The 27,733-nt window shown below is 47.1% G+C and overlaps 6 protein-coding genes across 6 annotated transcripts; 4 read left to right on the forward strand and 2 right to left on the reverse strand.

Annotated features, from left to right (window-relative positions):
* Positions 1-157: 157 nt before the first annotated feature.
* Positions 158-2,083, forward strand: F5891DRAFT_958390 (P-loop containing nucleoside triphosphate hydrolase protein; the record flags this gene model as incomplete). The annotated part of the gene is made up of 2 exons (XM_041375562.1): positions 158-858; positions 907-2,083. The coding sequence occupies 2 exons, from the start codon at positions 158-160 to the stop codon at positions 2,081-2,083; spliced, it is 1,878 nt and encodes a 625-aa protein (XP_041222266.1).
* Positions 2,084-2,179: 96 nt separating this feature from the next.
* On the reverse strand, positions 2,180-5,742 carry F5891DRAFT_582822 (Spc98 family-domain-containing protein). The gene is made up of 10 exons (XM_041372364.1): positions 5,391-5,742; positions 5,232-5,341; positions 4,971-5,180; positions 4,844-4,918; positions 4,593-4,791; positions 3,264-4,545; positions 3,199-3,205; positions 3,024-3,142; positions 2,517-2,971; positions 2,180-2,453 (listed from the first exon to the last, which is right to left on the reverse strand). The coding sequence occupies exons 1-10, from the start codon at positions 5,676-5,678 to the stop codon at positions 2,277-2,279; spliced, it is 2,922 nt and encodes a 973-aa protein (XP_041222267.1). The 5' UTR covers positions 5,679-5,742; the 3' UTR covers positions 2,180-2,276.
* A 1,357-nt stretch (positions 5,743-7,099) lies between these two features.
* Positions 7,100-9,103, forward strand: F5891DRAFT_1130210 (Dfp1/Him1, central region-domain-containing protein; the record flags this gene model as incomplete). Its single annotated transcript, XM_041364493.1, has 5 exons — positions 7,100-7,468; positions 7,531-7,682; positions 7,763-8,330; positions 8,356-8,787; positions 8,840-9,103. The coding sequence occupies 5 exons, from the start codon at positions 7,100-7,102 to the stop codon at positions 9,101-9,103; spliced, it is 1,785 nt and encodes a 594-aa protein (XP_041222268.1).
* Positions 9,104-9,295: 192 nt separating this feature from the next.
* On the reverse strand, positions 9,296-10,312 carry F5891DRAFT_958272 (uncharacterized protein; the record flags this gene model as incomplete). The annotated part of the gene is made up of 8 exons (XM_041375553.1): positions 9,296-9,345; positions 9,401-9,516; positions 9,563-9,612; positions 9,661-9,676; positions 9,724-9,774; positions 9,828-9,986; positions 10,038-10,114; positions 10,172-10,312. 8 exons carry the CDS (start codon positions 10,310-10,312, stop codon positions 9,296-9,298), a joined length of 660 nt encoding a protein of 219 aa, XP_041222269.1.
* A 2,958-nt stretch (positions 10,313-13,270) lies between these two features.
* Positions 13,271-13,783, forward strand: F5891DRAFT_1192798 (uncharacterized protein; the record flags this gene model as incomplete). Its single annotated transcript, XM_041367651.1, has 1 exon — positions 13,271-13,783. One exon carries the CDS (start codon positions 13,271-13,273, stop codon positions 13,781-13,783), a length of 513 nt encoding a protein of 170 aa, XP_041222270.1.
* Positions 13,784-23,139: 9,356 nt separating this feature from the next.
* F5891DRAFT_983299 (uncharacterized protein) lies at positions 23,140-23,670 on the forward strand (the record flags this gene model as incomplete). Its single annotated transcript, XM_041377304.1, has 3 exons — positions 23,140-23,163; positions 23,234-23,303; positions 23,360-23,670. The coding sequence occupies 3 exons, from the start codon at positions 23,140-23,142 to the stop codon at positions 23,668-23,670; spliced, it is 405 nt and encodes a 134-aa protein (XP_041222271.1).
* Between the last annotated feature and the right edge of the window lie 4,063 nt (positions 23,671-27,733).

Raw genomic sequence — 27,733 nt, forward strand, 5'->3', positions numbered from 1 at the left:
AACCCGCTATGCGAATTGTCCTACTGTCAAAACTAGTACTTTCAACTTGTCCATTCACAAGTCTCTTGTCAACGTCCATCTGGTACTTAAGCGACGTTTAGTCTTCTCTAGTCATCGTCACTCACAACACAGGCCGTGTTACTCTCAATCCTCAATTATGCAAACACGGTCATCTCAAGGTTCAGTCCTTGGAAAGCGTGCTCATCATGTCGATCAAAAAGCTGTCTCATCAGCATCGTCAAGCGACGTTGTAACAGTATCGCAGCACATGCTTACCCCAGAACAGAGCCCCAAATCGAAACGTGCCCGTATCTCGCTCTCCGGCATTGCTGGAGATTCAAACAAGGAAAACGTACCTCCGTTCCGTACTGACCCGTGGAATGACGCAACAGTTGACACACCACGTGCCATCCACACATTAGTGATATCTACTCCCCCACCAACACCCCCAGTCTTACTACTTCCTATATACACCCGTGCTCGAGGACTACTTCGTTCGACCAGCACGAGTGTATCTTCTATAGCTGGCCGAGAGGATGAACGACAGCGCATTCTAGAATTCATCACCTCATCCTGGGGTGATAGTGCACACACGTCTTTGTACATCTCCGGTACACCTGGAACCGGAAAGACTGCGCTTGTCAACTCGGTCCTGCGTTCGTTCGAAAAGTCCGAAGGGACGTCCGATCTGAGAGTTATCTCTATTAATTGCATGGCCTTGAACGGGCTGGATGCCCTCTGGGATCGTCTTTATGAAGAATTATATCCCACAAGGGATTCCAAGAATGCTGCAAAACCTTGCAAAGCCAAGGGCAAGCAGGCGATCGACAAAGTGCTCTCTAGTTTAAATTATAAGTGGTATGTACTAGCACCACTGCTCATTTCGTCATTTGACCTCGGTACCAGCATTATTGTACTTGATGAACTCGACCACATTGCATCCTCAAATCATACACTTTCGTCAATTTTCTCCATGTCCCAGCAACATCCGTCCACCCTCCGCATCATCGGAATTGCAAACACACACACCCTCACGTTGTCCTTGGCACAGTTGTCTGCTAGTGAAGCTTCCAGCGCCCTGACCCTTCACTTCGGCGCGTACTCCTCCCAGGAACTACTCCAAGTGCTGCAAGCACGTCTCTCACCTCTCTATGATAATCTGGAATACCCAGAAGTAACAGATCAAGCCAAAAAGTTTCTTCCTGCTTCAACATTAACTCTCCTCACGAAAAAAATTGCCTCGCAAACTGGTGACGTTCGAACCTTGTTTGAGGTACTTCGGGGGGCAATAGACCTGGCTGTCGCTGGTTCAAAGGTCCCAGATGCAGATACAAATCCTCTCACCATTCTACCTCTCATCGTTAAACCGGATCACATTCTTGCAGCCCTCAAGGTGTATCTACCTTCCACTGGCGGTGGTCGCTCCTCTTCTTCCTTGGCACCATCCCCTACTAGCAATGAGACCGTGTCCAAGATCCGTAATCTTGGCCTGCAAGTCAGGCTGGCTCTCCTATGCATACTTCTTGCATCAAAGCGGATGGAGGCCAGTTTGTCTCTCTCTGCATCCACTACCTCGACGCCTACCAAGTCTCCTGTGAAGCGCGCAGGTTCCGTCGTTTCCCAAAGGATCACTGGGCTTGATGTTGCACAGCTCCATGCATACTACTCAACTGTGCTCACACGTGCAGATAGCGACATCTTCACTCCAGTTTCCAGAAGCGAGTTTTCAGACCTGATAGGGATGCTAGAGACCATAGGACTCGTGGCGTCGAGGTCTACCCGCATGGCAACTGCCTCTCCATCGAGGACTGGCCGTCGTATGCTCGGTCGAGCTGTATCGTTTGGCGGAGTAGCGAAGGGAGCTGCAGCAGGCCAAGACATCAAGCTCGCAGAGACCGTTCGCGTGGATGAGGTCCTGCGTGGCCTGGGTCTGACTGATGGCTCTGCTGCCAGCGATGTGCGTGAAGAGGAAGTCAGGGCTATATGGGCCAGGGAATGTGGCCGCATCGCACGAGAATCGAAAGCGAACTCAGTGTCAGGTATGGGCGGTGACAAACCTTTCGATGAAGCATTTGAAGATTAGATACAACTAAACGCCTCCACCTCCAAGTCGGTACCATGCTGCTACTATGTAGCCACTCAGTAAACTTTGCGTTATTCATTTCTTATGACTAGTGTCTATTTTTTATGGTTATGTCTTATACGATACAGGAACTCATACTACGCATCATCTCATGTAATATTTGATAAATCACTGCATTAGTACCGCAATCATTTTACGAATTCAAGTTCTTCCACCATTCGTTGATGTCGAGGCGTAATATAATGTGGCGCAAAGCCTCCACACCACCAGGGGCATGACGAACATCGCTTTGTTCCTGTAATGCAAGCAAGAGTTCCTGGCGTTGCGATGATTTCAAATCCTTTTCCAGCAGGACCTCCAGGACTTTGATCTGCAACCGAAAGATCTGTAATCAGCCTACTGGTTTCATATAGTAAAGCAGTCAACTACGTACCAGGGTCGATATTTTATTACGAAATGCAGCAAAGAGTACATCGAGAGCTGATGACGCCTGGTACTCCTGCAACCGCCCGTCGTTGAGGTCACCAATCATAACGCAGAGCTCTAGGATAAGTTCTAGGCTCCCACGAAGAAGGTCACCAGCTGCTCGTTGGGCCGAACGCATCAAACAAGCACTTAGAATGTCGTTCAAGACAGCGGAGTGAGCCTCGGCGAGCGAAAAGACATCAGTAAACTCGGAGCTTGTTCCCAAACGACATGCAGTGATTCGAGCCAGGAATGCGTCGAAGTTGCCCCCAATTGCCACATCGAATATATACGCGGAGAGGGTGGTTACGAACGAATGCGCCATGAAACGGAAGTGAGTGAGGAGTTTCCTGGATTGGTTTAAGGTCGGAAAAAGTACATCCTGATGCGTCATGCGGAAAGCCGCTCGAATGGCAGACTCCACTATACAGTTTTCGTTGAACGTATGTCGAAGTATGAAACAAGCATGGCTCACCTCTTATCACACGTAAAAGGAACGAGAAAATCCTTTGGTATTTGGATGTAGTGTCTGGTGTGATAATTACTTCCAAAGGATGAGGAACTTTGTAGTCAAGATACAGAAAGTCTAATGCCCTGGTCAAGACATTTATGAAGCATGTTCGATCTGCAGCAAAAATGGCGCTACTTACTCGATATCTAAGTACGCATAATGACTTAGCGCAAATGTACAATGCATAGGGAAAACATAGCTTACAAAGTGGGTTGAGCCATCGTTCACGTCCCGTATCGCTAGGGAGGTCTCTGATGGCAAACCCAAGACGAATTTCAGCTTCTTGTGCTATGCGGCTCGACCCGAGTTCATGCTCCTGGCTATCATCGGGGCCAAATGAGCATATGTCCTGAGATTCCACGATAACTGTTCTCAAAAAAAAGCTAAGGTCGGCACCCCCAGGAGGCCACGTCCCTCGCTCTATCAAGAACGGGGCTAAGCCAACAGCCCAATGTCTGGTGCTATGCTGAGCCACTCCAGCGGCAGATCTACTCCTTTGGCGGGACAGGGCGAATGATTTTCCGCCTCCAGCGACAGCCTCACGGTCATCGGTGTCAGAGAACAAAGCAGCTGTAAGTCGTGATTTGAATGATGGGGAAGTCAGGAGCATATGTGAACGAAGCAGAACCAGATGGTCATGTACATAGAGAAATGAGTTCTGGTCTAGGAATATCGACAATAGTGCACTGGAAAGGGAGGCAGCGTGTGAGATGAGCGGAGAAAAGACTAGGCTAGTCAGGAGACCCAGGTTCGGGGTTATTGAAGGAAGGACGGGTGGAAAGGACAGGATAAAATTTTCCAATGCAGCGTGCATTGAGTGCTCATTAAATGTATCATCTCTGTTTGAGCCAGGCTCCAAGTCGAAAAGGCGGAAACCGACGAGGTCGGGCTGATAATCGCTCCCAGGAAGATTACCATCAGCAGAAGCTAGATCAGGGGGACTGTAAGAGCCAATAGTTGGTGCAACATCGCCGACCCCGTCAAGAGACCCTGTTCTCCATAAATCTTCAATGTCTCTAGTTGACCAGACCCAAGGGATGAACGGCCGTCGCACCGAGGGATTCAGTACAGGATGATCAGGTTTTGCGGCAGCGAGCAATTTGAGAGATTTTTGAGCAGCTGGCAATACTTCCGCCAAATCGCGTGGTATAAAAGACGGCAATTCATGATCTTCAGCAAAGAGAACTCCATCATCCTCAGGTGACGCCTGATCAAAGTCTTCGATATCCAACGGACCAACTGCAGTCCGTCGAGGCTGCTGACTCGTTGCCACCTGCTGGTTATTGCTGTCAGCATAGGCAACTGAGCGACACAATGCCTGCAAGTAGTTTTTCGAGGACATCGTAAGGAGATAAGCGAACACAGCAATCAAAGACCGGGAAGACGATTTGCGAAAATGGGTATCAAGATATTTGTATATTCGAGAAAGTAGAGCCACTGGTTTCATCGTAAATCGCGGATATTGCGAGGGAGACAATCCAAGGCCCTGATAGAGCATGTCAGAGGTAAACAAGAAAATGTGAGCGAGCGTACCCTTTGGCAAAGTGACGCTAGAGAGACGACGATTTCTTCGAAAAGCCCATAGTATAGCCATGTTGCAGATAGGGTCTTCGGAGAGACGGGGATGCAGAAGTTAGATAGAGGCCCACGAAAAAGTTGGTCGCGTAGATAGACGAGCACCACGGAGAGCGCATGTGAGAAAGCATGGACCGTTGCATTTTCCTCTTTGCGTCTGCATTCTCATTGAGACAGCGTAATTCATGGGTGGGAATCATGGAACCCACCGTGTTCGTAAAACACTGAGGAATATCTCCAAGCGTCGCATCAAAGTACCAATATCTAAAAATCGCTTTAGGACACTACATTATCGCATTAATAAATACACATGTTGAACTGAAGTTGGCTGCTCACCTACTACTCATCGTCTCATCCTTGCCACTGATAAGCAGCTTGTTTGGCATATTTTCTGCGCCTCCGGATGATAAGAACGTCTCTGAAACTGGATCCCACGTATGCAGAAAAGACGAAGTTCCGAGAACCGTCATTCTCAATGACTCAAGCAGCTCAAGTTCATTCACACAGACTACATTTGCTCGCGGGTCAAACGGCAAAGGTCGCATGCTAGATGTTACGTTTGTCATGCCATTAACAATGTAAAAAAATGAATCTGACTGGTATTGTGCTGAAGCTGATACATCGGAGGACTGTTCGGTCAAGAAGGGAGTGTTGTATGAACGGTCAGGGTGTGATTGGCGCAGAACATCCCAAGAGACAACTTGATCCTAAAATTCATTATTTGAGTTATTATATCACGACACAGGGAGTCCTCACTGAATGTTGATCACCACTTGTCACTGAATTTGCCCATAGCACCTCTGGTGACAAGGAGGGTAGTGCAGGCATATCTTGAGCGAGCGTAATGTCTCTTGAGTCTAAATTACGCGCGTCGCGTTTCTCTAGAGTTGTAGCCTTCTCCCTATCAATTGCATGCACTATGGGGTCTTGAGGTTTGTCGAACATTCGAGGGACAAAGAACTGAGGTGTTATATGTGGCAGGATGCCCAGTGCCAAATCCATGTCATGTTCGTGCTGATTCCAGGTATCGCCACACAGTGACATTTCAAAACACGCGAAGAATATCGGTTGTCAAATGTCTATAGCCTGAGAGGCTGAGTTATTACCTTATGACACAACTTCTGATTGTTGTTTGGTGTTGATTGGCATATCCTTCCCTTCCTAACACGACCAAACATGGAACGGACTCCGTTTGTATCAATCACATTGTGCTCGATTGTGTGAGCTCCTTGCCCATCGTCGCGTCCACGGATTCCACAGACCGGTGAGACATGGCTCAATGGTATTTCAAACAGGGATGTAGTTCCTTGGGCGCCTGGTTTGTTCGGTTAATGAACCATTGTTCATACTTGCACCACTCGAGGAATGGTCCACCGTTTCCATGACAAGCAATACATCCTCAGTGCAATGAGGCTCCAGGTTTATAAACTCTCGAAATGTCGGTACCGCAAGTAACCATCCGTCGATTTTATTGTGATACACAATCTCATCCACATATACGCTACTGCAACCAGCTATGTTTTCCACTCGTCTTGAGTCTGTCTCGAACAAGGAGAACATCAACCCAACTGGATGCCAAGGGAAGCGGTTTTACAAGAAAACAAAGGCGCTCCCATTTGCAGTGATGCCCATATCCGCGAAAGTGAAGGAGAGCCAGTCTGCAAGTACTCTACGGATTAGGCCTTTGGCAGAACAACATGTTATTCGTCATCAACATTCTCTGGGTAGCCTCGACAACTTCGTGGCACTGGATGGCTCTCTATCCTCACAAAGCGCTGACAGCCGCGCCAGGGACTTGACGGAGAGTCCGTTAGCTGAAGTGACAGATGCATTTACCTGTATGTACTGCTGCTTTCATTCCGTCATTTTGACGTATCACGGTCTTCACAATGTTCATTTGAGTCTCGCTCACAGGATGATCCCTACGCGTCGATATTGATATCTACTGTCTTTGATTATTGTTATTGTTTTGCTTTCACGTCAATAGGTAGGTACTAAGGTAGTTGTATGATCAAACGCGGTCATGTGATTGTCACGTGCCACCCAATTATGCCTTGTGCCTTTGCCAGCCTGCACCGTGCAATGAGCACGTCAATATTGTCGTTGGGGCAGTTGGTAGCTCATCTAAATCTGGATCTCCTCCAAGTGTCTAGATTGGCAGAGCCACGCCGGGTGTTTTTGTGTACTAGTCATTTCGGAAGTTGCAGTGTTAGACTGAAATAAAAACCGGACGAGTAGACTACCTGATGAAACGATGAATCAATGTAGTACCTGGTCGTTTGCCATCGCACGCACGCGTTGTTTATTTGTGCTCCCACCGGGAGTAATTGCTAAGTCGCGTCTTACCATCAAGTTGGACATTGTTATATTATCTTTTCCCACCGTTTCCTCATCCTGCCTCTTGCCCATCATATTACTTGCGTGACGTGGTCCTATTTGTTTCAGCCTGAATTGGCTCCCCAATCATGCCTACAACCAACCGCCGTCCACTAAGTACACGAACTCTGCCACTTCAAGTTCCTCCTACCATGTCTCCCTTCAAACAAGGAGTTCGCTCGGCTTCCCTGTTGCTCAAACGTCCTCGATCACCGGACCCTGCAGCAGATGCATCTATCAAGCGGGTGAGACCTACTCCAACAGAAGCCACCCACGGCGAGGACCGTAAGGATAAGGAACGAAGACGCGTAGAAAGGGAGACTCAGAAGGCCGAGTTTCGTTTCAAGTACACTCGTGCATTTCCTGCATGGGTCTTCTATTTCGACTTGGATTTGTCGGATCCTGAGAGTGCTGCTTTGCGAGATTCATTAGTAGCCCGGGTGGTGCACCTCAAATCAGTATGGCCGATTCTCCGTGATAATTACGCAAACATCTGACACCCCATCGACGGGGCTTCTAGCAAGTAGATGACTTTTTCTCCAACGAGATCACACATCTTATCACTAATCAACCTATCACTCCGATCGACCCTACTTCAAACAAGGAGAATCGATTGCAAGGCTTCTCCGCACGAGCCAGCTCACTGAAAAGCCCAATCAAGCTTCGTGGACGGTGCGTCGAGCTGTTCCACTACTGTAGACCACACTAACATCATCAATTCACAGTACTACCGAGGATGCCACCTCCCAGAGCTTCAACCTTGTGGAGAAGGCAAAGGCCTTTAACATGAAGATTTGGAGCCCGGCAAAACTTGACAACATCCTGGAGCGATGTGATGTCCCAGCCTTTGCATTTTCCCCTACAAAACCTCTTGCACAAGCCACTTCTCTTGCCCCTGCTTCCAACAAACGGTCGCTATCTAGCTTACTTCAAACCGAGCGCCTTCATGGTACCACCACAGAACGTGACCCAACTCAAAAGCGACATGATTATCGATATTTCTCAAAACAGAGTTATTTTGTGCTTATAGAAGACGTGCGGCAGGAGTTGGCGACGATTCACGCTCTAGAATATCCCATACAACGAGGGCACGACGGGAAAGAGCAACCCGCTTATCCCGTTCTATACTGTGACCCAAGGTCCCGGGGGCCTTTTATAAAATTTGATGAAAGGGAACGGAGGCGTTGGGAAAGGGCACAAAAGGCAGAGAGGGAAAATGAGAACGAACGCGCGGAGAAGGTGGCTAAGGCTCTGAAGCGGAAAAGGCAGGCGGAGGTTCAGATGCTCTCGCGCAAAGCTGGCGACCTCCGTCCGTTCGGTGTCGATGAATAATTTACATCGTCAGGCAACTATTGAAGAATACGTTGACCTTGATGCTGACTACGGAGATGGGGATACAAGAGAGTCAGCGACCGCCTCGGGCTACCTTGCTTCGACAGGTATGGGCTCATATATTGCAGCATCCGGCAATAGCGTTGGTATTACATCCACAAGAGGTACAACATCCGCCGCGGGTGGTGCTTCTAGGACGCTAGAACTACCTGCTTCTCTTCGGTCTAGGATTCAACAACAAGTCGTGACGTCTCGAAAAGCCCCGAATGCACCTCACACTCTCGGCCGAAAAGCGGGAGGCATGGGCCCCCCTCTTACAATTCCGGATCGCCCACTGCTCAGGAAAAGTAGGAGTACAAACACCCTTCGATTACCAAAGCGTGACGAAGGAAGTAAACCTGGCTACTGTGAGAGTTGTCGCGTAAAGTTCGATGATTTCGACACGGTGAGATCGCATTTAATCTCGTACATAAGTATCCTAACGCTCGGTCCTTCAGCACACACAGGAACGGAGGCATCGTAAGTTTGCCATGGACGATGCAAACTACATCCAGCTTGATGCGGTTCTTAATCGCGTACGACGCCGGACCTGCCAAGAAGCCGAGGAAGAAGAGCGCATGTGGTCCGAATGCGGTTGTGACGGCGCGTCACGAAGTTCTGAGGTACCCGAGACGTTAGGGTCCTCACAGCCAGCTCAAGACGATGACGAGTCTATGTGGGATGAGGAAGATGCTGAGGGAGAGGTGGATCTTGATTTGTGAGTGTCATGGATCGACAATCTTTGGTCCTGTCCAAGATTTTTCTCGAATTCTTTGCATTTGGCTTTACTTCATTGATTTGTGTCACACCACACCACACAGCACTTGTAGCACTACTCTAGCATCTTCACTTGTCAATACTCGACAATGAGACGAGCAAAAGATCCCAAAGGAAAGAAAAAAGTGATATGATTCTCAATCGATCGTAACGGTCAACAACGTAATAATACCATCCTGAGCGATGCCTGACAGTGGCCATCAGACGAGCAACTACTGCATCGATCAACCGAACAAGCTCACCATGGTTAATTCCATCAGTGCCAGCTTCGAGTAGACCAGTGATGTTTTGGGCGATAGTGTGGTATTTGACCCCATGATACGTTGTTTGACCAACCGCTGCTGACACCAGCTGGTCGCTAAAACTGGATTGGTGACCCGTTCCTCACGATGAGTGTTACTTACCGTCCAATATTGTACCCATCTGGTACTATATCATGATGCTTTGATGCGGGCTAAGGGTGACGTTCAGACGTGTAACAAAGCCCTGCCGAACCACGCACCTCCTCTCGAGACACGCTGGCACATCAAGTAAGCTACTAGTAAGACAATTTAAGGATGCTTACGCTAGGAAGAGAGCGCCACTGTCCGCCGTTGTACCGTTCTGTACAAAAATACTGGACGAATATTGTCACTACGCTAGATCCCTCAGGCTAGTCAATAAATTTACCGAAAATGATTTCCTCCGACGAGGCTCTCCAAACACGTTCCGCCTCCTGCGTTTCCATAGTCCTGGCGGAGTTCAATGGTTTGATTGACCCATCCGTTTCCATCTCCCAAGTTGGCGGGCATATAACCGCCCAAGTGAAGGCCGAAACATTCTTTAGAACTATTACGAGCAAATAAGTAAGACGCAGTTCGCAATTCTTTCCGTGCTTACAATCCGATAGCACGGGCAAAATTGATAGCTCCGTCAAGTGTGAGAACAGCAGGAGAGCTAAGACCAGAGATTATGACCTAAATTTTCGGGCCAGTCAAGTTATACGAGGGTGTCACGGTGATAAAAGAAAGTACATTCATAGGTTCACCGTATCCATCACCAGCGTTGATGAGCATCGACCCGCCTCTGCCAGTTGGGTCATAATAATCAACACTATTCCGCTTGTCCATCGTAGGTGACGACACTAGATTGGATATCACCGCTAGATATGGCATCACATAACCAAGTAGCGCATTCATAAAATACATGGATGATGAAGAGCGTCAATTCTTGTGTGTGATTCAAGGGGAAGAGGATATAACTTAACATCCCACACGTATGGTACCTCATGGATTTTATACGCACTGACTCGAAGGTGGGAATGACCGTGACATGCGCAAAAAATGCAGCCGGTTCCGAACCTGCAATTATACTATAGAACCGCATATAATCGCGGTGCTGTCGGAATCCTATAAACCAGTGATTTGTGCACACGTGCATTTAGTATTTCAATAGATCCAAAAATAAGATCCAAGCATTTGTTTCGATGCCTGTCCCATAATCGTGACGGGCGACGGCTTGGATGTAGCAGGAGACAGATGGGCGACAGCTTGGGAATCCAAGTTTGTGGTGGGATTGACTCCGATTGAGGACGTACCTGTGCTAAAAAGGGCATTCAAACTTTGGAGCTGGTGTCGAGTTACGAGTATTTGATAGGATGGTGAATCCACGAAGGAAGATCTCTTCAATGATCAATGAGCAATCAATGAGATGTGGATCACAGTGCACGGCGATGCCGATAATTAGGCGCATGGAAAACTCGAGCATTCGACATGTTGCCAACTCAACATCAGTTGATATTCATGCGGTTAATTTGAAGATCCTTCATAACAATCATACCCGGTGAACATCGGAGCTCACCTAGCCGGTAGTCCAACCATAGGTGCGCGGTGATTACTGGTAGGTCCCGGCAGCGTTCCACACCTAATCTAGCGGAACGTCGGATCCCAGGCCTGCAATTTTATACTGTCGTCACTTCATGTACTGTTGCTGTCGACGATAACACACGTCACAGTGAACTGGCAGTGCTCTGCTGGTGACCGGTCAGCGCTCAGCGACCGTGACGGTCGTTCAATGAACGCAAAGGGTGGGAAAGCCGATGACCGTCGGCAAAGTCCACTTCCATCGCTGAAATTCACTTGGCCTGATATGAGTTGAGTTATATTGTCCTTTCAGCTAAATTTTTTTGGCCATGATATACAGTTGTAGTGACTTGTGGGACTCACAGGGCCATCTAAAAATTTGACTTGGTGGAAATATAGTTTGAAACTCTTGCAAGACTCTCATTAGTGTTGCCGTGACTCCGACTTGCCGCCGGCTCAAACCATAACCGGTAGCCCGGCTTAGCCGGACCGACCAGAAGTCGCAGTTCCTGATTTGGCAGTTAAGCTGCAGTTCATAGTTTCGAGTTGGTCAACTGTTACTGATCTTGACAATGAACATTTTCCACCATTCAATGAACATTGAACATTGACTACTCACAGTGTTGGATATCAAACCTAGTGCTGCCATCAAGAGGTGTGCATTCCCAAAATCCTGAACACAGAGCTCGACTTTAGATAAGCAAAAAAACCTTAATACATAGCCACATGAAGTTATGAGCAACACATTTTGAGTTCCTCGTCAGCGGTCTCAAATCATCGTAAAATCGTTTGGCGAGTACTGTAAAGGGGGTGTTTTTACTACTGTAGAATAGATCTAGATAGTTATTCTAATGAAACACGAGCATGTAAAGATGGTACCTGCTAAATGTCAGATCTTGGATGTGATTTTCGAGAACACGTGACTAATAATTAATATCAATATGATGCGTCAATATCGATTTGACGCGTCTTGTCAACGACTCGCATCTCTCTCTCCTTAAACCTCATTCATTATGTATTCTACAACTCATAAATTTACACGTTACGACTCATGGTTTGCTTCTAGTAATAACGACGACAATGCTGCATACATCATGGACTTCGAGGACAATTCCTATCAAACAACACATATCAGATCAAGTCATCATTCACATTATTCTAATACATCATCGGGACATTCACAGACACAGACTATAGACTTTCAAGTACCATCACACATGGACAATCATTTGCATAGTTCATCTTGTAGCATACTTGACTATACCTCACTTAATTCTCGCTCTCTGAGTCGACAATCCTCAACCGACGGCCAATCATCAAATACGTCTTCAGTAAGACTCATTGGCAACCTTCCTACATTCCTCTGGGCAAAATTGGCAAGGAGAATGTGCCTCTGTTAGTTTCTCGTGGATCAAAATGCACTGGAGCACAAGCTGGTCCATCCTGTCCGTCAAAGAAGGCCCGAATGACCATTGGAACTGCTGTTTCTGTACTGAGTGCTTGATTACTTACTTTACACACCTATTCTAGTCACATACGTACTTGTTTTCACGCTGCAGCTGTCTATTTTGCTTTGCAATAGTTGAATTGATTCATTTTGACTTGACATTGTACGATGAACAACTACCTAATATGGCTAAATTACATGATCGGTAACACTGTCATCATGCTGTCACGGTAGGCGTAGGGGGTACCCAAGTTACGACAGGTTAGTGTCTTGAACTACTCGATCCCACACCTCTTGGCTGCCATGGTCCGGTTCCAAACTGCGGTTCGAACCGGACCATTGGTCAGGTTCAACCATGGTCCGGTCCATGGTTCCAAATATTGGCCAAACTGGACTGATATGAGGTTCGTGGTCCGCTGTCCCCCGAAAGGTTTGAACACAGGTTCGGACCTTCCCGAACCATTCCGAATCCCATTCCAAAGCCTTCCTTGTGATATTGATGAGGCACACTCATGGTCACTTTGACTTTGACTTCTACCCCCATGGTCTCATTGACTTCTGGGATCCTTGAGATTCGCACTGACATTGGATTCTGTCTGGAGGCTTGCATCCCGCACCCCCGGTTGTCAAACCAAGCCCAAGGCATGAATTAACTCTTATATCAAGTGCAATAAACTCAATAAACTAATTGATATATTACACTGATATAATTTCTAGGATTCGCCAATGCATACACCTTTGGAAATTGGTTGTTTACCAAATTTAGTTTGTTCATGCATAAAAGGAGCCAGGACCACAAGGTGAGTGATATTTTCACTTGTATAATGTCTCAATCTGACACATGTGCCCTCAATGCCAATGATTCTCTTAAGGACACCCAGGATATTATTTTTTCCAATGATCCAGACGATACTGTCCCACTCTCCTCTGCTCAGGCAGCCCAGGCAACATCTTCTACTACTCCTGCAGGCTCAGACACATTCTCCATGTTACTGAAGGCTGGGCACAAACCAGCGCCACTTACTGCAGGTGCTCAATGCTCCATTCACACATCTAAGCCCTCTGCTCACCTCTGTGATGCTGACAATGCTTGTTCTCACCCAGTGTCCTCAACCCGCAAATGTGCATTATCTTCTAGTGTGACCGAGCAACTAGTCAAGAAAAAGGTAGCATTGCAGCTCTCAGCCCCATTATCTGATGATGATGGCTCCTCTTACATGGCTGGTGCCAATATGGATAATGATACTGATCCTGGTGCTGAGGATAAAGACACACCTGATGTTACGCACTCAAATAGATCTGTTAGGCGGAGCTCTAAGAGGGGCGTCATCCGCTAACATTTGTGATGTAACCGGAAGGATCCGGTGTAGCGACTGAGACTGGCGACGTCGAGTCAGCAGATATCAGAGACGCATGTGTCACGTGACTTCTAAGATGGATGTCTTCAAAGTCACCGACATTCTCAAAGTAAGGACTATCTTGTCCGAACAATGAGTAGTCAATTGAGGTAGACTTAGGCACGATGAGCACCTAAGAAAAGATACTAGAGACTGAAGCTGAGGGGGCTTCAGAGGGAAGTATGTTTGAGGGAAGATTGAGTAGATTCAAGTTAGAGAATCTAGTACAAGGTGACCGACTACTTATACTAAGTGGAAAGGGTTAAAAGCAAGGCTACTGTACTGTAGGTAAGGGCAAAGGGGAAATGGAAAGGGTATAGGTACAATGGTAGCATAGCCTGATTAGTGATGGGAGGTCGAATGCGGAATGAGACTGAGAAACGTTGGAATGAGCCAACAGTAAGAGATACAATGCGCAGCACGCATGAGTCAGATAAGAGATAAGAGCAGATAAGGAAAGCCACATTGGTGGCACGAGTCAAGACAAGTCATAGCCCGAAGGCACATGTGCACATTGGTGCGATAATAGGGAAACAAGGGATGGGAATGGTCCTGAGGATCTGGTCAATGGATAGTCGGTAAGGGAGTGCGAGCCAGAGGCAGGTGAGGATGAGGATGAAGGGGAAAATGATAGGGGGGCCAAGTAGCCAATGTTACTTGTAACACCTGAATATAAAGACGCACCTGAAGATGATGACGATGGACTCAATGCACTGACACCTGAAATCACCCGCACCACTCTGTCAAAGAGTGAGTGTGTTGCTGATGTTCGCACCGTCTTTACTCATGATGGAAATACATGGATATGCAAACCTTGCAAGTACATATTTAGGTCTATGACTCTACATGTGTGGTTACTTAAAGCACTAATGTTTGTCAAGGATTCTGGTGAGCTCGAAAGCAAATACACATTTCGGAGAGGTATATCCACAGTCCGCATGCATATCTGTCAGTATGTTTGCATCTTCTGTCTCTTGAATATTTATTAATATCTATCAGGAATAAAAACCATTTTCAACTGTACAAAGTGTGCTGTGAAGCCGCGGGCATCACCATGCACCCTTGAGCAGTTCCAACTGACAAGGATAAATGCCTGTAAGTATGGTGTATCAATTTGTGTTACGTGTTGTGCTGATTCATGGATAGTTCAAAACAATCTACCTTTGACAACATCCTTGTCCCCAAAGCACCTATGTTTACCAAGGCAGGGCTTCTTGAGTACATTGTAGAGCTTATTGTGACAGAAGACGAGGTGCTGCAGCTGGTCGACAAACCAGCCTTCCGAAACTTACTTCACTATGTTCGCCCTGGGCTTACTGAATGTGACATTCCTCATCGCACCAAGCTCACTGTTACAATCACTCTACTTCCTTTACTTCTCGCGTATCTGCCATTATGCCCTACATTTTCCTAAGCGACTTAACTTTCCTTTCTTGGCCTTACTTCCGTATTCGACTCTTGTACTATTATCTCACCATAGCCCTTGGTCCGTGCGCATATAGTTTCCTATTTAAGCACGTGTACTTTACTTAGGAACGTCACTTCAATCTTACTAGGTTTTACCCTGAAAACTTCTTCGCTTAAGACCACCAATCTTAAGACGTCAGAATCGATCTCTTAGTCAAAGCACTCCTTTGACTAAGTCTATGAACCTCTTCTTATCTGAAGAGCTATACAGATCTCAACAACGAGAACGCTCTGTCGAGCCTTTGTTGTTAAGAACTATCCTAGTTCGTAACAAAAGATTGAAGTCAAGAAAGACATCTATATCCATACGTGTCAAAGAAACTTCAAAACCAGAACGGATCCTGACTGAGCAAGACAGCTAGTGCAGGCGAAGAAAAAGTCGACAATCTGACTTCACTCACCCCTACCTTCCAAGCCCTGAACCTTGGTACTCCTGTACCACCATTGAACATGTCGGCCTCATCCAAGATAACAGAATTCAAGATCAACCATCCTCCTACATTCGATGGCGACAGAGACAAGTCCAAGTCATTCATGCTCTCATGCAATGCTTACATTGATATCAACTCGGAAATCTATAAAACCGACGCTCAGAAGGTGATCTTCATCTCCTCGTTCATGAACGAAGGAAATGCTAGGTCATGGAAAGAAGAATTCCTCGCAGAGGCCCAATTCATCGACTCAACCGGACAAAAGAAGGGCTATGGAACCTTGAAAGAATTTAACGAAAGCTTTGACAAAGCCTTCGGACCGATTGACCCATCTGGGACCGCGTTGGCACGACTCCTGGAACTAAGACAAGGTCCAGAAGGCCTGCAGACGTACATTGCAGACTTCCAAAGGTTGCTTACCCAAGCAAAAATCAAAGAAGAACATATGAAGATCTATCATTTCGAGAACGGCCTCAACGGAGGACTTCTAACCAAGATGTTCAACGCAGGAGGGGTACCCAAGAGCCTTGACGACTACATCGCTGCAGTAGTCGATCTGGATAATTGCTACGCAAGATTGTTAGCTCGGAGAAATAGGTTTCCCTCGCGACAAATCCAGAAGAAGAGCGGTCGCGGAGATCAAAGATACATCCCTGCTAGAGATAGGGATGCCATGGTTATTGATCGGATCACCGACGAAGCCAAACAAGAATACATGAGGACGGGAAAATGTTTCAACTGTCACCAGATCGGACATCGGGCACGGGAATGTCCGCAGAAGAAGAAAGCCCCCTACCCAGCAGTGAGGAAGGTAGAGGAAGAAGAAGCTAGGAGAATTGACGAGGATTTTTAAACCGGAGACCTATATCGACGATAGCATCTCCAGCAAAACTTGTACGCCTAATACGAACAGTTGGTGAAAAAAAAGAACTTCATGTCCCCATCACCCTCGTATCCCGAACGCGTCAGAAAAACGTCGAAACCACCGCAGTAATTGACTCCGGAGCATCAGGGACCTACATCTCCGAGGACTTCGTAAAGAAGCATAACATCGGAACCAAGAAACTCGAAAACCCTTTTTACATTAAAACCGCCGATGGAAGCTACTTCAGTAGCGGACCGGTAGAACGGTATTGCATGCTGATCGTCCAAATCGACCAAAGGATGATGATAGGAAAATTCAACATCACCAAACTAGGAAAAAAGGACCAGATCCTACTAGGGATCCCCTGGCTTCGAGCCATGAACCCCGCTATAGACTGGACCAAACAGATGGTATCCCTTCCGGCAACAGAAAAATCTGCCGAAATCGAAAAATATGTCAAGCAAACCTCTCGACCACAGAAAACCTTCTTCACTAAGAAATTCAATACAAAAGAAGACGTTTGGAGTACGTCACCATCATCTCTAACCGAACTTACGGATGAAGGAGAATATCTCCGACAAATCGAAGAGTCATCCAAGTTTAGTAACAAAGCACAGGAGTTCGCCTCAGAAGAAAAAGAAAAGAAGAAAAAAACCTTTGAAGAATTGGTACCGGAGTATCTCCATGATTTCTCTGACGTATTTGCAAAAAACGGCTTGAACGAACTACCCCCCAAGAGACCCGGTATCGACCATCGGATCGAAACGAAGCCCGGATTTATTCCCAAAACGTCCAAAATCTACCCCCTTTCCTACAACGAACGAAACACAGTAAAGAGATTTATTGAGGAAAATCTTGCCAAAGGGTTCATCACGAAATCTAAATCCCCTCAAGCAAGCGGATTCTTTTTCGTAGGAAAGAAAAGCGGAGAACTCAGACCATGCCAGGACTATCGCTTCTTGAATGACCAGACTATCAAAAACGCGTATCCCCTGCCACTCCCATCATCTTTGGTTGAACAGTTACATGGCGCAAAAATATTCACAAAAATTGATATTCGATCCGGATACAATAACATTCGGATTCATCCGGATGACAGGTGGAAAGCCGCGTTCATCACGGAAGAAGGACTTTTTGAACCCACGGTCATGTTCTTCGGATTATGCAATTCCCCCGCCACTTTCCAAGCGTATATGAACGATACATTCAGAGCTGAACTCAACGAAGGATGGCTCGTCATTTACATGGACGATATGCTCATCTTCTCCGAAACAACCACCGAACACCAACAACGAACCTGCATTATTCTAGACAAACTTCGAAAAGAAAAGTTATTTGTCAAACCGGAGAAATGCATGTTCGACGCGGAGGAAGTAGAATACCTTGGAATGATTATCAAACCAGGAAGTGTAGAAATGGATAAAGGAAAGACGGCAGGCATCAAGGACTGGCCCATCCCTGAAACAGTTAAAGATGTTCGATCCTTTTTGGGTTTTTGTAACTTCTACTGAACCTTCGTTTCCCACTACTCGGATATCGCTCGACCCCTTATCGACCTAACAAAGAAGAATGTCTCGTTCTCTTGGATGCCCCTGTGCCAGCAAATGTTCGAGAAGCTCAAAGAATGCTTCACTTCACACCCTGTTCTTCAGAACCCTGACCCCCACCATCAATTCGCCATCGCTACGGATGCTTCTCTTGTCGCGTCAGGAGGGGTATTGCTGCAAACTGACACCAATGGCGTTTATCACCCGTGTGCATACCTATCGCAGTCATTCAGTCCTGCTGAAAGGAATTACCCCATTCATGATCGCGAGCTGTTAGCTATTATCCGCGCCCTCACCCATTGGCGACACTACCTCGAAGGACATCCACAACCGGTCATTGTGTTTACTGATCATATGAACCTCCTCTATTTCGCGAAAGCAGAACGCCTATCCAGAAGGCAGGCTAGATGGCAACTACTCCTCACTTCTTTCGACTTAAAATTATATCACGTTCCCGGTACAAAATTAGCAGTTCCGGATGCCCTTTCTCGCCGGCCGGACCACGGCGACGGATCGGGAGATAATGCCGATGCCGTCCTCCTCCCTGATTCCATGTTTATCTGCCTAATCGACGATGAATTACGAGCAGCTATTGCTTCCACCGCACCCCTTGACGACCCCCTCTTCTCTGCCGCGCAAGATGCCCTTAATGGCCTATGTTTGCCTCCTATGAAATCATCACTTAGCGACTGGTGTATCGCCGATGATATTCTGTTCTACAAAAATAGAGCTTATATTCCTCCCGCGCACCGACCACAGTTGCTACGGAAGCATCATGATCACCCTTCTGCTGGGCATCCCGGACGTTTTAAAACCGAAGAACTCGTCAAGCGGGAAGCTTGGTGGCCCAGTATGGGCACCTATATCCGCCATTACGTCGATGGCTGCGCTACTTGCCAACAGATGAAGGTGGACACTCACCCTGTGACTCCACCCCTACACCCTATCAGCACTATGGCTACTCGCCCCTTTTCCCAGATCTCCGTCGATCTCATTACTGATCTGCCCGTTTCCTCTGGCTTTGATAGTGTCATGGTCGTGGTAGACCACGGGCTTAGTAAGGGGGTGATCATTACTCCCTGCCATAAAACAATTACCTCGGAAGGAGTGGCGAAGCTATTTTTAAAACACGTTTTCAAAAGATTTGGTCTCCATGACAAAGTAATCTCCGATCGTGGACCACAGTTCTTATCCAGATTCTCGATCGAACTTGCACGACTCCTAGATTATTCTTTAGCCCCCTCCACTGCCTACCACCCACAAACCGACGGACAGACCGAACGATTAAACCAGGAACTCGAAACGTATCTTCGAATGTATTGCCAGAACAATCCTTCTGAATGGGTGGAACATCTCCCTATGGCAGAATTTGTTCACAATCACAGAAGACACTCCGCCAAGGATGCATCCCCTTTCTTTATCATGATGGGATACGAGCCGAAAGCTCTCCCATACTTACTTCCGGAATCAGACGTTCCCGCTGCTGAGGAACGAGTCAGAACTCTTCAAAAGATAAGAGAAGAAGCCGTCTCCTGCCATAACATTGCTATGCAACGCATGGCGGAAAGATCCTTCGGACAGAAGTACGAACCATGGAAAGTCGGAGATAAGGTATGGTTGTCAGCTGCCAATCTAAGACTAAAGCTCCCATCCCGGAAACTGGCACCCAAGAGATACGGCCCGTTCACTATCACGGCCGTGCTATCCCCTATCACATTTACGCTCCAATTACCGCCGCAATGGAGGATCCACCCTACGTTCCACGCTTCGCAGCTATCCTCCTATCACGAAAATGACGTACACGGTCCGAATTTTCTAGAACCACCACCTGATGTTCTTGAAGAAGAAGAAGAATATGAAATAGAAGCAATCCTCGCACATAAAGGAAATGGAAATCGCCGTCGATATCTCGTATCGTGGAAAGGGTATTCTTCGGCTAGCAACGAGTAGATCCCCGAAAAGAATCTGGAAAATGCCGAAGAGACCCTTAGAGCCTATAAAGCCAGAAGCGCGATTTGAAATCACGCAATACCTCGACGACATCGTTTTCACCCAGATACAAGACCTGCAACCGATATGCCATTCCCCACATCTACCTATACACTCCCCTACCACTCTACCTTCGAAACTACCACCCTCGACTCCAACGATGAACGATACGAAACCTTCATCACCCAAGCTGAAGACCTCACCCTCATCGAGGCAGCACTCCTCTGCCCCCAACACGCTATTGAGCTCACTAGAGTTCTCTTCGGAAGAAACGCCCACTCTATCAACCTCCTTATCAACATCATCCGAGCCACTGAAATCATCGAGCGAGTCTGCCGCCTCGTCGAAGACAACACAGTTCACCACAGCCTCATGCATATGCAGAGGCGCATACGCAACTTTGCTTTGCGTCTTATTCCTGAGGAAGTTAAAGATGATATTAGAACAGTCATCCACATCGTCGCAGAACAAACCGCAGGAGTTGCTCGCCCACCTTCTCCTACGAACCCCACAACCACAGATGGAGCTCCTCCTCCCTCTTATCAAGACGCCGTACCTACTCTTCCCGCTAACATTCCTAATGAGCTATTGGCTGCGGTCAATAATCTTGCGCAGACAACGGAAGCCATAATGGCGTCTCTAAGAGAAGAAAATCCCCAAGCAATTCCCGTCCCCGCTCCCGCCGTAGAAACCATCGAACACCCTCCCCATCTTTATACTGCGTTTTCCGCCACCCGCGAAGAAATCGCCGCTAACCCAAACCACCAGTACCTCTCGCACTACGAGGTGCAAGATCTAGCCGACGCACTGGCTACACTCCATATTCATCCCCCGCTCGTCATCCCGAACTCATTATCTTCGCATACCTTTACGGATGGGATCGTACCGATACAAGCGTTGGGAAGAACCCAACCAGCCACTCCCGCTGAGCTAATCGCGGAGGCAGAGCGACAAGATGTCGCCGTCCACCATCCTATACAACGAACCGCCCCGTCCAGAAAGAGAGTACGAGGCCAGCGTTCCCGTACTGATAAGGGGAAGAAACGCGCTACCAGCGCAGATGAAGCACTTAGCCCTAAACCGGGTCCATCGCCCTTACGAGCGACCTCCTCTAACCCCGATGAGAATCGTGTTTGCAGATACTGCAAAACGCTCGGGCATAGGCAAGTTCATTGTCCCGAATACTACTGCCGTGTCTGTCGAGAATTATCTCCAGGCCATCTTTCACTCTACTGCCCGCACTACACTGGGGAATCCCCCACTTCCTTAACCTGGAAGGACGATGGATTTTACCGAGTACTCGCACTCTGGGAGAATGATTTGGATGACGCATATGCCGCCCAATGCAGGGAAGAAGAAGCGCTCTATGAGCTAGAACGCATGAAGGCCGGACCAGACGAAGGTCCAGATGCCCTAGATTACTCGGATGATCCCATCTACTATGCTAACCAGGATGATTGAATCCGGTGGCTTCAACCCTAGTGAGGGGGTAATGTTACAATCACTCTACTTCCTTTACTTCTCGCGTATCTGCCATTATGCCCTACATTTTCCTAAGCGACTTAACTTTCCTTTCTTGGCCTTACTTCCGTATTCGACTCTTGTACTATTATCTCACCATAGCCCTTGGTCCGTGCGCATATAGTTTCCTATTTAAGCACATGTACTTTACTTAGGAACGTCACTTCAATCTTACTAGGTTTTACCCTGAAAACTTCTTCGCTTAAGACCACCAATCTTAAGACGTCAGAATCGATCTCTTAGTCAAAGCACTCCTTTGACTAAGTCTATGAACCTCTTCTTATCTGAAGAGCTATACAGATCTCAACAACGAGAACGCTCTGTCGAGCCTTTGTTGTTAAGAACTATCCTAGTTCGTAACACTCACTGAGACCATTGAGGAACACACAGAGGCCATAGTCAGCATCATATGCGAGCATCTCGCAAATGTGGACAGTCAAGTCTCCATGACTTTTGACTCCTGGACTTCGATCATTGGTGACCCTTTCTTCTGCATCACAGGTCATTATATCTGGAGCCCGGATGACAAACATCAACAATGGGAATTACGCTGCAAGCAACTTAGTTTTGACCACATCCAGGGCAATCATAGTGGCCAGAATACTGCTCGCTTGATTATCAACACCATCAACATGTACAATCTACGAGATAAGGTAAAGTTTAGTCTACTACTATCCTGTGCTGAATCTAATCAGTGTTGTAGGTTGGATAGATGACCTCCGATAACGCCACCAACAATGATACTGCCATGAAAGAAGTCGCGCGTGAAATCGATCCAGAAGGTACCTGGTGGGCACCTGATGCGGCGCGCATCAGGTGCCAGGAACATATACTAAACTTGGCCACACAACACTTCGTTGATGCTGTTGCACCCACTCCTCAAGCTGCCCTGATGAAGAAGGTTCATCAGGCACTTGATGGCGGTGATGATGCCCATCTCAATACCTTAACCAATGAGCTTTCTGCCATGGACGTTAATGACAAGAATGACGACAACAATAGCTTGTGATTTGCTTGGCAAAGCTCTTGCCCTCATCGAGCAGGTATGTGCTATTGTTATTAAACTATTCTTTTTGCTGATTGAGAACCTCAGATCCGAAAGTCCCCTCAAGCTTGTGTGTGTTTCCAAAAGACCTGCAAAGAAGAGAATATACCTGAACTCGAGTTGTTGTTGCAGTGGATCAGGACTTGCTGGGCTTCGCTATATAAATGCCTAGACCGCTTGTTGCTCTTGCACTGAGTGAGTTTTTTTCTTTCAATATTTAAAAGTGCTCTCATGTATATAATTAAATAGGCCGTAAACCATTTCACAAACCTTGCTGATGAAAGCAAAGAAGTCCCAACTCTTCACAACAAGTCTTACGAGGACTTTAAGCTCGATTGTAGCGATTGGAAACACCTTGCGCTCGTTCATCAAGTCCTTGAGGAACTGGCAATGGCACAGCAATCATTCTCATCAGCAAAACATCCTATCACATGGAAAATGATCCCTACACTAGAGTGCCTTGCTGATTGATGGAGATCCATGGCACTTGATCCGTAATATGCACCGATCGCTGATGCAATTAAGCAAGGACTCAAGAACATCGACAAGTACTTCAAGAAAACAAGTCAATCGGATGTGTATTTCATCTGTCTTGGTGAGTACTATTGCTTTTTATATTATTCATGATTATATCTAATATAACTATTTAAGTTCTTGATCCAAACTATAAGCTCGCATACATTGAAGGTCAGTGGGATGCTCAAGATGTTGCAGATGGCAGGGATTGCCTGGAGGCTGTGTTTGATGACTATTATACCCCACTGAGTCATATGCCTACCAGAGAGCAATCTGCTCTGCCGACAAAACTTGTACGCAAGCACTACAGTGATGATTGGATGTGCGAGGTTATTAAGGCACGTCAAACGACCGACCATCTTACTCACAATCCTCAGCAGGAGCTCAACTTATACTTGTCTGCGCTGCTAGAGGAGACAGATGATATTGTGGCCTGGTGGGGGTAAGTGATCTTTTTGATGCATTTTTGTGCTACTAAATCTATTTATTAGATTCACTTGCTGCAATACCCTACACTTGCACGCATTGCACGAGACTATCTACCCATTCAAGGCAGTTCTGTGCCCTCCAAACAGGTATTCTCCAGCAGAGGAATCACTTCTACTGTGTGACACAATACACTCATGACTTCAACATTTACAGTGTTACAATTACTGAAGGGGAGCCCCTTCAGTGACAAATTCCGTATTATATGGGCCACCCGACCTCCATAATATCCCGTATGAGACGGGCCAGCTGATCATGGGCCCATGTTGTGTATATTCTCGATGATGACGGATGGGCCGGGACTCATATTATTTCCGATGGAGACGGGTGGGCCCATGTATGCCAATGATATATATATCCTTAATGTTGACGGATGGGCCGGGGGAATATGATCATTCATGGAGATGGGTGGGCCCATCTGGGTAATATGTAGAGTAGGATATTATAGACAGCTGGGCTGAAGAGAGATGTAAGGCAAATATTGTTATATAGACGGGCGGGCCGACGTGGGTGTATTACATATATGGGTGGGCCGAGGTAGGGGAATATTACATAGACGGGTGGGCTGACGTAGGGTGTATTACATATACAGGTGGGCCGACGTGGAATGTATTACATATACGGGTGGGCCGACGAAAGAGATATCAAATAGACCGGTGGGCCGAGGGTGCTATAAAATATTTATTACATAGACAGGTGGGCCGAGGTGGGGTATAATTATATAGACGGGTGGGCCGATGTAGGATGTATTATATAGACGGGTGGGCCAACATAGGATGTATCACATAGACGGGTGGGCCGACGTGGGGGATAATACATAGACGGGCGAGCCGACGGGGGTGTATTACATATATGGGTGAGCCTAGATATGTTCCATCAAGACATACAGCTGATGTAGCCACCAGCGAATCAAACACATAGGATACATGTACACTATCAGTGCATATACCTACCATCAACCACCAAATCTAAACCCCTAAGCACAAAAACATGAATCTATCATGTGTGGCATTGACCAATAATCCAGGACTGAAGTGGAAAAACCCCACACCTGAACCCTGGTGTGCAACAAATCCTATTTCTAAGCATGGACACCAGAAGCACAACACTCACAAAAATATATATGTCAAATTTTCAGTGCCAAACCCCAAACCGAGATGTACCAACCCCCGAACCCTGAAACCCGAGAGTGCCGGGTCTCGGGTCTCGGGTGTCCGGAACTCGGAACTTGGGAGAATTTGGGGAGATCAATACAATTTAATTTACAATCGAGTTGATTGACAACACATTGACTTACCCATGTTTTGCAATATATTTTTGTGTAGACATACCGAGTTCCGAGTTCCGGACACCGGAGACCCGAGACCCGAGACTGCCGGGTCTCGGGTGTCCGGAACTCGGAACTGGGGAAAATTTGGGGAGATCAATACAATTTGATTCACAATCAAGTTGATTGACAACACATTGAATTAACTATGTTTGCAATATATATTTTTTTTAGACATACCGAGTTCCGAGTTCCGGACACCGGAGACCCGAGACCCGAGACTGCCGGGTCTCGGGTGTCCGGAACTCGGAACTGGGGAAAATTTGGGGAGATCAATACAATTTGATTCACAATCAAGTTGATTGACAACACATTGAATTAACTATGTTTGCAATATATTTTTTTTTAGACATACCGAGTTCCGAGTTCCGGACACCCGAGACCTGAGACCCGGCAGTCTCGGGTCTCGGAACTCGGTATGTCTAAACAAAAATATATTGCAAACATAGTTAATTCAATGTGTTATCAATCAACTTGATTGTGAATCAAATTGTATTGATCTCCCCAAATTTTCCCCAGTTCTGAGTTCCGGACACCCAAGACCCGGCAGTCTCGGGTCTCGGGTCTCCGGTGTCCGGAACTCGGAACTCGGTATGTCTAAACAAAAATATATTGCAAAACATGGGTAAGTCAATGTGTTGTCAATCAACTCGATTGTAAATTAAATTGTATTGATCTCCCCAAATTCTCCCAAGTTCCGAGTTCCGGACACCCGATACCCGAGACCCGGCACTCTCGGGTTTCGGGGTTCGGGGGTTGGTACATCTCGGTTTGGGGTTTGGGGGTTAGTAAAATGTTTACAGATATACATAGATTGATTTAAACATGTCTGGAAGATGTCGTTCGTCTAAAATGTCAAATCCTGAGTTCCAGGTGTCAGGACTCGGTACCCGGCACCCGGGACTCGGGGTTCGGCACTAATAATTTGACATTCGGGTGTTCGGGTTTTGGGTGATATCTACCTCAATCTGCAGTTTCGAGTTCTGGATATCGGGAGTGATCATTGAATGATTCAATTGTGGCATAGGTAACATGCATGGAAAAACATTTATGTACATCTATCACTGAGCAATTATGTAGCCATGTCAACCTCCTCACCAGGAAGATCAACCTTTCCCTCAACATCCATCTCCTCATCAGAAGAATCATATTCTGGCAGGAGGTTACCTGGTTCATTAGGGACCACAATATCGCCGGGCGATTCTGGCAGGAGGTTGCCTGGTTCATCAGGGAGATCAATTTCGCCAGAGGATTGTGGACCCTCAGGCTGAACTTGGGTGGGCTCAACCATGGGACCTACCACAGCAGATTCATGCTCAGGCGTCAAGGGTGTAGGTTGCATGACTGAAAAGTCCAAATCAATGAGGTTGGAAAGTGCGGAGGGGAGGGGTGACATGGACGGGGGGGGACCTCCTTGACCAAGCAACATTATTCCATCGGCCAGTGTGTCCGGAAGTGAAAATGAAGGGTGCCGGTCGACCACTGTGTGCCGGAGGCTCTCATGGAGGCGTTGCAGGGTATCAATCTTAGCGTCCTGCTCCTGCACCCGAGCCTCAAGAATAGCGATGCGAGCTGCACCATCCCGATGAAGGTACAACAATTCAGATGGTGAGTCTGAACAATGTTGGGTCTTGCAGAACCTAGCTGCTATTCGACCCTAAAGGGTTTCTGGACCAGGCTCAAGGCTCAGAGGAGAGGAAATATCATAGAAAACTACTGAGCACTCAGACTCATACTGGTAACTGGTGAAAAGATTGATTGCTTATGTAAGCTACAAAAGTGCCAACATAAGGTAAGGTAAAACAGTCTCTACAAGCCCAACCAGAAATGAATCCCTACATCTCATGGGAACTTTGAATCATGACTGTCCCCAGTCATCTACCTATGCAAACCAAAGCTAAGCTAAACTTAAGAAAACTAACCTGGGGGTCCTCAAACACCTTTTGTCTCCTTGACGCGTATGCCAGGTAAACTGCGCCAGTGAGTGAGGGTCAGGCAATGCAATAAAATGATAATCCCCAGACTTTGCTTTTAGTACTGGAGGAGCAGCGATGCTAAAGTGAAAAAAACGCGATGATGGTTGCATGGATGACGATGGGGAGTAGACGGATAGAAAGAGGCGAACGAGGGCTTCGAAATGAGTATAGGGTTGACTAGGTTTGGTGGAGAACTGAGTGAGAAACGAGGGAAATGGTGGAAAAGGGCGGAAAATGGGAGAAATGCGGATTGCGGAGGAATGCGCGGACGTATCGGGAAGCGGAGCGGATGGATGGAAAGCGCGGAAAAAATGCGGTCAGAACGCGCCTAAGGCGATGGGCGCGCGATCACAGGGCGACGAGATATAAGGAAGGCGCAAAAATGGGGCGAAAAATAGGGGGGAACGCGCAAATGCGAATAGCGAGCGAACGGCTGAGCGCGCGAAGGCGCGGATATGCGCGAATGAAAGCCATGAACGAGGGCTTCAAAACGGATATAGGGTCGATGGGGTTCTGATGCGAAATGGGCTGGTGAAAGTGCGAAAAAGTGCGGAGGTGCAAGAGGGAGGAGGAGGAAGGGGTATGGTGCAGGGCAACAAGGGCTGGTCCTATCAAAAAGCGGATTGGGGCAATGGACAGAGCCACTGAGGGATGGTAAATGGCCAAAAGAGCTAGATGAGACAGGCCTTTGAGCACCCAGAAAACCCTTATCTCCCCTCA

This window comes from Suillus fuscotomentosus, assembly GCF_016647785.1.
Source record: "Suillus fuscotomentosus strain FC203 chromosome Unknown F5891scaffold_53, whole genome shotgun sequence".
Lineage (NCBI taxonomy): Eukaryota > Fungi > Basidiomycota > Agaricomycetes > Boletales > Suillaceae > Suillus > Suillus fuscotomentosus.

Bases quoted from the DNA above. Each gene is read 5' to 3' on its own strand.
- F5891DRAFT_582822 (XM_041372364.1), bottom strand. From the start codon at position 5,678: ATGTCACTGTGTGGCGATACCTGGAATCAGCACGAACATGACATGGAT. The intron at 4,792-4,843 runs GTGGGTTCCATG...ATGAGAATGCAG, and splicing joins CTCAGTGTTTTACGAACACG to ACGCAAAGAGGAAAATGCAA. The intron at 2,454-2,516 runs GTACGTAGTTGA...TTTCGGTTGCAG, and splicing joins GTAATAAAATATCGACCCTG to ATCAAAGTCCTGGAGGTCCT.